This window comes from Rhipicephalus microplus, chromosome 5, assembly GCF_043290135.1.
Source record: "Rhipicephalus microplus isolate Deutch F79 chromosome 5, USDA_Rmic, whole genome shotgun sequence".
Lineage (NCBI taxonomy): Eukaryota > Metazoa > Arthropoda > Arachnida > Ixodida > Ixodidae > Rhipicephalus > Rhipicephalus microplus.
The window spans coordinates 7,663,767-7,676,770 of record NC_134704.1 but is presented as its reverse complement, the minus strand read 5'-3'; the positions used below and the strand labels follow the sequence as shown (position 1 = coordinate 7,676,770).

Genomic DNA, 13,004 nt, shown 5'->3' with positions numbered 1-13,004 from the left:
ATTACAAGTGCACTGTATTGCAGTGTAAGATTTCCGTGTTTTGCATTGAACAGCTAGCAGTGTTCTTAAGTAATGTTTTGATAACTTATTCCTTCAACCTTTATGCAATGCTTTTTTTTTCTTGGTGACTTGTATAAAATACTGCGATACTACATGTCCGCCCCCCCGCCCCCGTAAATGTGATTAGCGCTTACCTTTGTGATATCATGGAATAAAGTGTTGTTTAAAGCTTATTAATTCGTACTGCGACGTTTTTTCACCTTCATCACGGTGATGTTAGTGAATATTTTCAAACAAATGCTCTAATATATCATTACTTAAAAAAAGAACTGCACGCTTATAAAATCTAAAAGAATTTAAGGAATTTTTTCACTCTAGAGGGAGAAAAAGCAGCTCCGCAGAGTGGCAGCACTGAACAAAAATAGCTTCACTTACGATTGCTCCACCGAATATTGCGTTGGTATATGACTTCATGCTTCAAGAAGCGGTCTGTGGCGATACATATAGGTGTTCTGTGGCGGTTCTGTGGCGATACCAGGCGGTACTTTGTGTTTGTGCGTGCACGTTGGTGCGCGAGTGACAAGCTTTTTTATTTTCTTTTTCTAAAATTCAAATACGAGTGGCGTGCGCGAGATTGTGCTACTTGTGGCCTGTTTCGCGCGAACGGGCTACTTGTATCGTGTCGGTGACCACTGACCAGTACAAAGATGTGAAGAACTAACCGGTGCCGGGATTACGAACTTTGTGTGCAGGGAAAAGGCCTAGCTACTCGCGTCTGCGTTTGGTTGCTAGAGATTTCAAACAAATGAACTGTGCGCTGTGACAGAACAGCTACTTGTGCAGCATCGGTGAGTTCCGCACGGGAGCTTCAGTTTCCGAGGCAGCGATCGGTGACAGCATTTTTGTAAGCTGCAAGCTCTGAGCGCCGTTTCTTTTCCTCTTGCCAGTATTGCATACAGTTCAAACTTAGTTTGTGATAAAAAAAAGGAGAGGAAGTGTGGTTAAACGGTTGCAATGTGTCTGCGTGGGCGGCCGCTGACAGTTGTCCTCGTACACGGCAGAAACGTGGTGCATAAACAGGCTCGCAGTGTCATGTGCAATGTCAAAGCATCGGCAGCGCACTAAGCTTGCGGACAGATATGCGACTCTTTAAAGTTCTTTTAAGATGATGCACAGTGCGGGCATTTTTCCAATTACTGCGAAACTTTCTAAAGTACTCGAACACTCACGCGTACTCTGTCATCTGTATTTCAATGTACTTGATTATGACTTTCTACGATAAAGTACACAACGCACATTTGTGTTGTTCAATAAGGTTTATTAAGTGGGCTAGTTGGTGATTAATCATTTTACCGTAAAGTTAAGTAGCGCAGTTTTTAACATGGACAAGAGGGTCGTGTCCTTCTACCCCTATTGTCCATGTTGAAAACTGCGCTACTTAACCTTAAGGTAAAATTACTTGTGTTGTTTTTGTGTTGGCAATGTCGTTTAAGCCCTTTGGTTAAAGATTTGGCGGTCTGTCGTTATTGCGAAGACAGTCCCGACCCTAGACAACACAGTGTCACTGAGGGCTGCTAGTTTGACAGAATAAAGTGCGTTTCACGATGTCTGTATTATAAAGAGTACGTGAACACAGGCGTCCAGTAGTGTTCACATTCGCAGTACCGAAATTTCGGTCACAAATTGCGCTCCACGCCGGCCATGTAGTTGGTTACCGATTGAAGAGGAGGTAGAAATTCCAAGGAGAGGGTTCTTGAATAATGTGATAGTTTTGTGTCTTGATAACCCTTCACGTGCCGTGCATGTTAAAAAAAAACGCGTATAAAGTACTTTGCAAAAGTCTGGAAGCTATGAACAGAGCTGTTCTGCTGTGGGTGCTAGTTTTTTATTTGTTGCCTTTTTGTATTGTTTCCTTGTTCTTTAGATGACAACATGGATGTAGAAATGTGTGAATCGTCAACTGCCAATGGTGAATTAATCGGTGAATGTTCCAAGGATGGGACAATCAAGCAGCCGGAGGACAACGAAGAAACTAAAGCAGATGACTCGGGCTCCTTGGATGAGACGACGTTGAAAAACAGCAGCATGACAAATGGCCGTCTTGATGCAGGTGCAACTGAGGAAGACGATGCTGTGAAGTCTGTAAATGGCACAAGTGAGAGCGGCACCGTAGATGAAGGGAGGATGGTAGAAAAGCCTTCCTCCGAAGGCGATGTTAGTATGATGGAGAGCAGCTCTAAGGGTAACAGTGATGCGTTGGAGTGTGGAGACAGCCAGCAGGATTCGATTATAGACGAGGAAAGAACCGAGCCTTCAGAGCTTAGTGAAGACTTCCAGCTTCCCGACTGCAGAGGGTCAGACTCAATGAAGAGTAAGGAAACAAACTCAGAAGACTCAACATCGTCATCTACTCCACGTAGGACTTTGAAAAAGAAGTCCAAGAAAATTTCCAAGTTATCTATTATGCATGCCATAGCTGAAAGACTGTCAGGGCAGGCAAAAGGAGATGTGAAAGGTGCTACCAAAACGGAACCCAAAGGTGATGGGGTATGTGTTTTGTACTCCATATTCTCACTGTGAATGAATGTGCACTGTATGCCTGCATGTTAACTTTTAGTGTTCTCCTCTGCGTTTGAAAGGGGTACTGGCAGAAGCATTTTCAAAGGTTATTTTTTAAGTGCGTAGCACTCTATGGGGCCGGATTGTTCTATGCTGTAATCGTGTGCTGTGGTCGTCACTTGGCATTACACAGGCACAACGACGTACAGCATAGCCAAAGAGAAGTCGTCTTCCTCTTGTTCCTTGAGTGCCTTGATATTAAGTGCAAAGCATTTCATGGCTAATGCAAACAAAGCTGCGTATAAAAATTTAAAACTGGAAGATGTGAGTGAGGAAGCCAAACATTTGCGCGTTTCATATATGTCTATTAAAATCGAGTCAACAGCTATTATTAAGGAATGGCAAGCCAAGAAAAAGTGCTATTTACGCGGTCTGGGGTGATTGTGCCTCAGTTCTGGCCACTAAAAAAAAAAAAAAAATTCCACAGTTACAGCGCTGTTTCTTGCACAGCCCATTCAGGACATATTTATCTATTTCCTCAACGTAGCAAATTTATGTAAAACTTCTACTTTATTGTTAATCAAATTTCGAAAACACAAATTTAGTAACTTTACCTGTAGACTGGCCATTTGCTAGAGGAGGTTCATTTTTGGGACGTACATAGAAAACATCATTCCCTATCTGTATGTGCCGTTTCATGCTTTTTACGCATTACATTTTCTTAATTATAGTGATCCAAATTAGGCAATTCTTTCAATACGTGGACCTACCTCTGCCCATTTTCGTGGAAACCTACCGAAGTGGTACAAGGGGGGTGGGGCATCCCCCTTCTTCCCTTGTATTACCTGAACTTGTGTCTACGCGCCAAATTGATTGAGGAGGGGGTGCAGAAAGTGTTGCGATTCGGTGAAACGAAACTTTGAACGGGGCTTTCTTTTTCTCTCTTTCAAAAACAACCCTCTCTCTCTGCTTCTTTAGAAACTCTCGCTTACTTGTCCCTGTTTTCTGCTTTGCACTTCTTTCACGCTGCAAACCACTCACGTAGGCTGCCTGGGCAGCTACACTTCGTAACAGACAGTTCCTCACAAACAATGCCGGAATGTGAGATTAAATGACGAGCTTTATCGTATATGGTGCATCAGAAGCGAACCATGAGACGTTGCATCCTTACGTGACCATGTCCTTTACTCTTAACTCATTTACTGATGACCACTATTCAGTCGTCGTATGAGCTTGGCAGCGGTTTATGCATAATGAAGCCACTCCCGCTCAACGCTTCGTTTCACCGAATCGCGACACTTTCTGCGCCCCCTCCTCAACCAATTTGGTGGGTCGGCACAAGTTCGGGTGGTACAAAAGAGGTGGGGCATCCCTCCTCCCCCCTTAGGTCTTTCCTCCGCCCTTTTTTTCGTGTGTGTATCAGTGGAAGTGTCCTTTTCAAGAGACAACTATTGTTAGTGGCGTGCTAGAGAATGGTCCGAGTCAATGACTACTAACTAGTAATAGATTAAAGGAAAACATGATTTCCTTATGATGACCGCTGTTTGGCTCGAGAATATTTATTTATCTATTTAGTCAATACTGCCGACTTCTATCGGAGTCGTAGGCATGATAATGTAGGTTTTTTGCAAGCTACGGAAAGACATTACGAGAATACGACACAGCTCCTCCAATACCTCAACTAAACAGTAGCCAGCATTGAATGACGCAGGAGTAAGCGACAGCGGGAAATTATTTACACATGTGCATTGAAGGATATGTCTCATGGTTTTATTGGGATGTGACTTCTGCGAGACAGTTTGTTAGCCAGCCGTGCATTCCGCCACTGAGTGTCATGCAGAGCAGCTGGCCAGGGAGGCAGAACTGGTCGACAGCCTGCTAACCAAAAGTAAACTTAGTGGTTTCCAGCACCATTGTTTTCGCTCGCGTGAGTAGCCCAGCGCTGCAGGAAATGCGGAAAAGTGAGCATGAATTTTAGAGGGGGAGATATAGGTGTTGTTGAAGAGGAGAAAGAAAAAAGCCCCTGCTGAACGCCTCATTTCTCCGAACCATCACGGCATGCTTCCCACTCTTTTAGTGTCTGGTGTCCTTTTCGGCATTACTGGCAAGACTGCGACAGTGGAACCACCACCTTAAACGCTCCTTTTGGTTCCTACTGTACCATGATATTACGATACAGTGAGCTTGCAAGTGTACGCTCATGCAAGATATTGTGAAGTTTCCTTGGTCGCACCCCTCCATGGCTCAAGCAGCCGTGATGTATGCTGTAGATCCTGGTGACATCACAGTTGGCCATGCTGGTGCATGAATGCAACGCCAGTGATGCTGCCATCTGTTGTCGCGCGTGTCGACTATAGCAGGTGCGCCATGCGAAAATTGGCTTTAATATCAAAATAAAATGTCTGTATTTCCAAAGTTTCAGACTTGGTCAGAGCCATCTGTGTTCAGGAGACATGTATGGCAGAGTAAGCCATCTTCTAAAATTCGTGTCAGTACCCCTTTGAATGATTTGCCATTTTGTATAGGTGTGTTTTCACTAAAAGTCTGTCTGAGGTATACAATAATCTAGTCATCTGACTTGTGATTTAGTGGTCTAGAGGGCATGATGCCGTACTAATACTGCTTGCATGACTGGCCATTAATCTTTTTTTCTTTTTTTTAAATGTAGCAGCTCTCATATGGAAAGAAAAAAAGAAAGAAGCTTTTTCTCTGATTGTAGTGTTTGCATTACACTATAAATAAAACCCAAGGAATAAGTAAGAACTGTTCTTTGATTTGATGTCTTACACAGGTGATATACACAAAATATCTTATTGTTTGGTTTAGACCCATGAGCTTCTGTTCAAATTTCTGGTAGGTGCTATAAAAAAATTGTGCGGCCCGAGTCCCTACAACTTGTTCTTAGTAAGCAAAACATTGTACTGGCATTCTGCTGTTAACGTCATGTGTGGCAGAACACTACAGATTTCACTCCTTCTTCTGTGCGCGGTAGTCTGTAGATCATGATGATGATGTTGATTAACTTATACTTGCTGTGTTCAACTTAAATTAGCATTAAATCAGAGCAATACATCTTTTATCAGCCTGGTGTATTTTTGCAGTAAATATTTTCTTAGCGCTTAATGGTGTCAGTCATGGCTTCCATTAAGGAAATGACCCAAGTGCCCTTGCGGTCAGAACCTCTCCGTATCAATAGTTTCATCTACAGTTGGATTCAAATTTTAGAAGTCAGCATTTCCTCCTCACAAGCCCTCACCACACTGAGGTCATGAGCTGAATGACTGAAAACCTTGCCTTTGGAAACAATTTCAAATGCATGAGTGGGGCTCGGAGTTGCTGGTTACGCCTATAATAAACGAATTTGGGCATCTTTTTTTTTTGCCAAGTTGCTCGTAAAAGTTTCCAGTTGCTTGTGTTTTTGGGCTTAATGTGTATTTGCTCAGCAAATATAGTCATTTTAGTGATCATCACTTCCACCACAAATGTGCTTTTCAATGACTAGTGGTTGAACTTTGAAGTGAAATATACATTGGTGGAATGAACAAGTAACCTTAATTGTGCACTGGCAAACGTGCATTCAACTGAACGGAGATGGGTACCCCGGAAACAGTGTTTAGAATATTGCTATCAGGTCACGAACTGCACTTCCATACGTAGTCAGGCATATTTTTGCTGCACAAAATAATGTAAAGGGATTTTTTTTTTCAACTCCCCTTCGTATTTGAGCGATATTCTTTATTTTAATTAAAATATTTTCAAAAGAGAAAATACATAAAATTTCTGCTTCTTTTAGTCTTCGTAAAAGTGTTCCTGCTTTTTAGGGGCTTCTTTTGTTTTGATTATTTACTTGTTAGCCCCAGTAGCATCTGGTGGTGAGGCTGTAGTCTCAAAGGCTGCTGCTTCTCGTTTATCCAGCTGGCGAAAGGGGAGGGGTTGGCTTTAAGTTGTGCCCAACTTTAGAAAGCCACACCTCCATTCTCCATGATCTAAAACAATGAAAGAATGTTCATGTGTAATGCAGAAACCAAGCTAGTTTGCCTGATCATGGGCATTACCATTCTGGCTATGCTACTATGCCTTATGGGATATCCAGCTTTAGAATTGCCAAAATGGTTCAGTGTTTATTGAAGTCGACTTTCTTAGCCTTTAAGCATTACCGCTCCAATGTGGTTATAATGCTGCTGTTTTGTTCGCCCTGTGGCAACCAAGCCTGAAGTACTTTCGCTCTCACGTCATTATCACGAAATTACTTGCGCAGCTGCAATTTAACCACAGCCACTTCATTTTATCTGTAACAGTTTCACCTGAGTAAATCCAGATTTGACCGTGCTGTGTTGCTGGTATTTTGCAACTCTGTGAGTATTCTAATATTTGTCCCGGGCTTCTCATGCATTACAGGAATCAAATGCAAGTGACATTACATCTGAGGCAATGGATGAGAGATTACAGCAAGACTCTAAAGGTCAGTCAAATTTAATGCAGCTGTGATTGGTTAGCTACACTGGTATGCATTTATGAAATAGTGCTTGTTCAGTGACACTCAATTTCAGAACGAGGTTAATGGCAGCAAGTGCCTTGAAAAGAGCCCTGCAGTATTTTTGAATTGGTCAGTAAATGCTGCTGATTTGTTGCTCAGACACCTGTGAACGCATGGGCCAAATATATTCGCGCTGTATGCAGCGGGGAATTTACAATCGCATTTCAAAGATGGCTAGAAATCAGTCTCTATTCTCCAATGGGCCAACTACATCATCAGCGGGAAGGATGTGACTGATCAGTGGGAAGAGCGTGCGGGAGCTCATGATGCGAGCTGACATAGTTTCTTGCACTTTCGTCATTCACCTCAGCGTGTGTTCTTGTGTGCTTGTTTGGACGAAAGAGGAGAAAAAGCGCTTAAGGCGTGTGATAAAACCAACTCTGTCTGTACTTGGTGGATTCAAGAAACCTTGCAGCAATGAATTCGTGAGGCAGTAAACTCCAATAGTAAGGTCATTCGATGGTTACTTTGAATAGTTTTATAGGGCCCTTTTAAAGGGGCACAAAAGATATTGTCCTTCATTTGTTCGGCGATAACTTTGCGCTCAGAAGATGGCACAATATATTGTTACAATGTGTTGTTAAGCTGGATTTGCACTGGTAAAGTACACTTCTGAACTGTTAGAAGTCTCAATCTTGCAGCATGTTGTCGTGGTAAAATTTTGAAGTTCCCATACTACCTATTATTCATGAAATGAGATTCGGGCAGAATCTGCTTTGCATCAGTTTGAATTGTATTCTAAAGAAGCAACGAGGCCACTCTCTTTGGCAGGTTCAGACCACTTTGGGAACATACAGAACACTAAAATGCATGGTTCCACGCTTTTGTGCTCCTCTTTAAGTGAACATTTCGAGGATAGTCTTGCCCCTCATTTTCTTTGTTCCGAAAGAGAGTGCTGGCTTGGAACAGTTTGTACATGTTGATGCTAGTAATTAAAATGGCAGCTCATGGAGAGGACTCGAAAGAGTAGAATAAAGTACCAAGTATCGAATAAGTTGTATTATGCGCAGTACAACATATAATGCTGTGTGAGAAAAAAAAAAGCAAAGGAGGTATAAACAACCATGTGATCTATAAGGCAGAATGGGAAACAAGTTAAGTAAATTTCACAATGGGCACATGCACCAAAAAAATGTGCCATCTTTGTAGAAGTGACAAAGATGAAGCATACATCTGCACCATCGTTTTTCTTTGCTTAGCTATCACCAGGTTTGTTCACATTGCACTATGTCTGTAAGTACCAAGCTCTCAATTTTTTTTCATTGCATTTAGAGTATATCTCCCTCTGAGTTGACCACATTGCATTGTGCTAGCAAGACCTGAATTTGTGATGGCACTGGGTAGTTCCGTAATCTGCACATCTCCTTTTCAGATTCTTCTGAAGCTGATCAAAAGCCAGCAAGCCCTGCCAGAGAAAGTGGCTCTTCAAAAAAATCTGGCAACACCTGTGCAGTTTGTTCGGTTGTACGTATCTCTTTGACATTACGCTTTTCTGTGGTTGGGATGTTCAGAATACGAGTGATTTTGCCGACTGATGTTTCATCTGATACTTTATGTATTTCATTGTGTAGCCAGTGAATTGTTTCCTGTCAGTCTGAATGTGTGTGTTTGTGAGTTTCAGGCCATAGCAGGTTCTTTTGAGCGTCTTGTTACGACAATTGCATCTAGAAAATAAACAATCGGCATTGAGGGAAGCTTGGGTGCTTTGTGGCACTCCGTAGAAGCTGTTGGGGTTCCCAAAATCCAGAAGGTTCAGGAACTCTTGGATTAGGTAATGCTGAAAACAGCACCATGTGTCTTTGCAAAGGGCAGCTGTGAGCATGACGTCACATAGTACGCCATTACATGGCATCGTCACTTGGTCAAAGGAGGTTCATTGTGGCCAGTGGGAAACAATATAAGGTGTTGCAGGACGCTTTCCGAGTGGGGAGGGCATAGGATTAGAAGAAAAATTAGTAAAGGAAAATGGCTTTGGCCTTTCAGCAGTCACTTTAGGCGAATTTGTGACGGACTGTGTGAACGTTTCGCGGAAGGGAACGCTTGGCACGGTGATTCGATGCTCTTGTCTTGAGGCGGCAGCATGCATCTAATTCAGCACTCCCTTGTGGCAAAAATAAGTGCTCTATTACGAATAATATGCATCCTGATACACTTCTTGACACTGTAGATCGCAGGTGAACATGTTATACTTCAAAGCAGCGCCCTTTTTTCACGTTTGAGCTACTCAGCGGCACAGAACAGCTTTGCGGCGTCACACCACTAAAAAACTGCCTGCCACACGTGCGTGCGCCAAAGGAAACATGAGGCAAGCTACCCCCCTCCCCTCCACATACACGATCACACACATGGACAAGCACATGGACTTGCACAAATTTTGAAACACAAAGTGTCATCTACTTTGGTGGGTGGAGTGTCAGCGCCCTTCCCCAAAAAAAGCGGCCAAAACTGTCAACTTTGCCCAGACGCCGCTCATTAACGGTGACGCGACACAACAGGCTTCACATTCTCTTTTTTCCTGCGGCCGTGGTACAACATTGCAACAACCAGTAATCGCGATGGGAATATTGAGCGCAAAAAACATTCACAAGAACGAGAGGACAGGATGAGCGCTACCTTCATCTAACTTTATTTGAGGCTTTGCCCCCAAATATAACCAGAAAAAACGCACTTGCACATGCAGTCGAATGCATGGTCAAACACATTCTCACTTCAGAAAAAAATTTTGATACTCACCGTCTGCTGTCTAACGCCTCACTGACCTGTCGCTGATGCTCATGCTCTCTCGTTTTCTAGTAATTATGGTTTTAGCAACTTCCTTGCCATCTTATCCCTACCTCAGCCCAGAAGATCTTTATTTCACTCAGTTACGGCTCATATGCCCCACAACTTGCGGAATGCTCTGCCAATTTAGTATCCCCACTCTTAACAGCTCTTGAATGCTCCACTGCCCGGTCATTAATACAACCCGCCTGGCCTATACGTGTCTTGCCACAAGTTGTAGAAAACCCTGGTACAATAGCTAACTAACAGTAACCGTGCTGGTTGATGCCAGCGATAACTGGTTTGTCAGAGTCATTTACCTGTTGTAGTGACAGTATCCCAGCAACCAGTGGGTCATCAGATGTATTTGATTACGTTTTTGATCAGGTCAATCCACATTTCTGGGGCTTCCCATGTGACATAGTAAGTTGTGAGAACTTGCACACACTACCTAAAACTTGGAACTTTAAACTCTAGCTGTAACAGTTGTGGCTTCACGAAAGCCTATTATGCATACAGCTGATGTAATTGCTCCACTGTGTATGAGTGCAAGAGCCTTTCACTTTGCCTAGATGTTTTCAGTGATAAGTACACATGGCTAAAGCAATACTAGCAGAGTCGCGTGGCTGGTAATTGTTCACTGTTCATACTGAAACAAGCATTTTTCTACAGGTAAAAGGCCTTCGCTACCAAGTGCTCTACCAGGGCAAGACACAGTTTCTTTGCTCGGATGTTTGCTTCAAGGCTTTTCGAAGCAAACAGAAGCTGGCCCCAAAAAAGCCTGCAGAGCGGGACCGCTGCGCTGTATGCCAGAAGGAACATGCTGACGGAGTGGGCTATTACTCCTCTTTTGGGCCATGCATACCACTGTGTTCTCCCAATTGCCTGGACAAGCACCAAAAGGTAAACTGTCCTAGCAATTGTCGTGTCACGCAGCACACTCATTGAAATTTCTTCCCTAACATATCCAGCCGTTTGTGCACCTGTGCAAATTATGAATTGCAGAAACTTGCCACTCTATAGGGCTTCATGTATTAAGATTCTGATCATGTCAGCGATTCTGGATGCCTAAGGCCAACCTTCTAGAGTGAACCTACTGCAGTATAGTTCAAAGAAGGTGTTCCACAGGTACAGTGAGAGGCTGTGAACAAAGCTCAAACAACGAGCCATTCGTTGCTCTGTGGATTATTTAAAGTGTCAAAGCAATTTTGTAATTCAGAGTAATTAGTGAAGATACAAATGTTGCGATAGTAAAAAATGACAAGTATTGTATTTACTCTAATCTAGGCTGACCTCGATTATAAGTCCGAAGCTCGGAAAAAAGAAAAAAAACCTTACTGCGAATGTAGGCCGATTAAAACATTGAAGACGGCGTTCACAAGAACATTTATTGAGCATGGCGATGAAACAAAGCAGTTCGTTCATGATGCATATAACTCGAGATACATTCAGCCGCCGGTATTTTTGTGCTTCTTTGTCGCTTTTTTTCTCCCTTGCTTCTAGTTACAGTCGAACAGGGATATATCGAACTCGAAGGGGATTGCGAATTAGTTCGATATATGAAAAATTTGATTAAAAAAATTAGAGGCCCTGAGAGCTTACCTGTAGGGCGCCATCACCTACAATAGGCGCATTCAAGAATAACAACTAATACCACACAAGCCGCAACAGAATGATTTATTTGCGTGAAAAAAATAGCTTATCTTGGCCTGCCTCTTTGTTTTTCGAATGAAGCTGTAAACGCTAATCTCGATCTTATTAAAGCTGTCTAGGCGCGATAACCCGGTTCCCTCTACGTGACCGATACAACGGCGAACGACGCCGAACGGTGCCGCCACTTCAGTGGCGGAGTACACACCTGTAGCCAGCGTCTCGTCTGAACGATCCTCCTCGTCACGCTAGCTGTCGGCCTGGGCATCCTGGGTCCCTGCGACTGCAGCTACTATGTCCTCGTCAGCGAGGCTCGCAACAGCGGCCTGGACATTGCAGTCCGCTTCCACGAAATCGCCCGCAGACACTTCATGTGGAATCGCTGCTGGAAAGAGTGACAAAGACTCGCGAAACCTATCATCTATGCGCTCGTGGTCGCCTTCTTCACCGGTTTCCGCAAGTTTCGTCGTCTCGAAGCTTGCCTTGCAGAAGCAGTTGACCACTGTGTCCATCTTCACGTCTCGCTAGGCATTGAAGATCTCTGCAAGAGAAAACTTCGCGGAGATTTCCGGCCACTCCTTCGTCATCCACTGCTGGATGTCCTGGCTGCTGACAGCTTCGCTTTCGCCAGAAATGGTTTTGCCAACGATGATGTAGCACTGCTTGAATCGGGTAAGCCACCTGCTGTTGTCGGTGAAGTTGTCTTCACTGAGTGCAGCGGGAACCGGAATGTTCATGCGCACTTCTAAAAACCAGGCATAGAGTGCCTTTTCTACATTCCCGTGGGCAGGAGCACACACATGTCAGGCTCCCGACTTTCGCTGCTTCGCCGTCTTTACCCTGATATCTGCTTGGTTCTTCAACAAGGTACTCAGAGTACTCCGTTGCATCCCGAAGTCGCCTGGGACAGTCTAACATTTCTCGCTCGCCTCAACACGCTGAATAGCCTTCAACTTTATCGCGAAGTCAAGAGTCTTGCGCTTATTGACGCTGGCCATAGCTACACTAGCAGTCCACAATTCATGGAGTCCGCTGCGAGAAAAAGGGGAATGCTGCACATGCGGTGGTAGGTAGGCAACGCGACAATGGAAGCAACAAAGTGCTCGCGAGGCAATGGTCTCTTATGGGCCACCTGCGAGGGCAACAACAAAAGGCGCGGGCTGTGGTTGGCTGATCAAAACTCGCATAAGACCTACAAAAAAATAAAAGAAAAAGCAAAAGAAGGAGGACGTCGGCTCCATTCCTGCTCTCCAAGCTGACGCGTACGCGGAGAAAGCATGAGAAAGAGAGAGAGAGTGAAACGAAAAAAAAAAAAAAAGAGAACAGAAAAGCCGCTCTGCAGACTGTGCAGTCCGAGCCCTCTCGCTCTTACTTTTTTCGAGTGTTTCGTTTTTTCGACAGAAACGTAATGCCGCGCGGAGGTCGCCGGGCGCGGCGAGTACTGAAGTGAACCTTCCAGCTTGCGCGGCGTCTGATATACAGTCGAGCCCGCTTATAA

The 13,004-nt window shown here is 43.9% G+C and overlaps 1 protein-coding gene across 2 annotated transcripts in view; it reads left to right on the top strand.

The window, feature by feature from the left end:
- Positions 1-531: 531 nt before the first annotated feature.
- The window catches only part of woc (zinc finger protein without children), a 133,936-nt gene continuing 121,463 nt past the window's right edge, over positions 532-13,004 (top strand). The window contains exons 1-5 of one of the 2 annotated variants that reach the window (XM_037426248.2): positions 532-848; positions 1,925-2,547; positions 6,958-7,021; positions 8,469-8,560; positions 10,529-10,759. In XM_037426248.2, the coding sequence (XP_037282145.2) occupies positions 1,933-2,547; positions 6,958-7,021; positions 8,469-8,560; positions 10,529-10,759 (1,002 nt within the window). In that variant the 5' untranslated portion in view covers positions 532-848; positions 1,925-1,932. Of the gene's footprint in view, positions 905-1,924; positions 2,548-6,957; positions 7,022-8,468; positions 8,561-10,528; positions 10,760-13,004 lie in introns of both variants that reach the window. The other variant, XM_037426249.2, reaches the window with a different exon arrangement.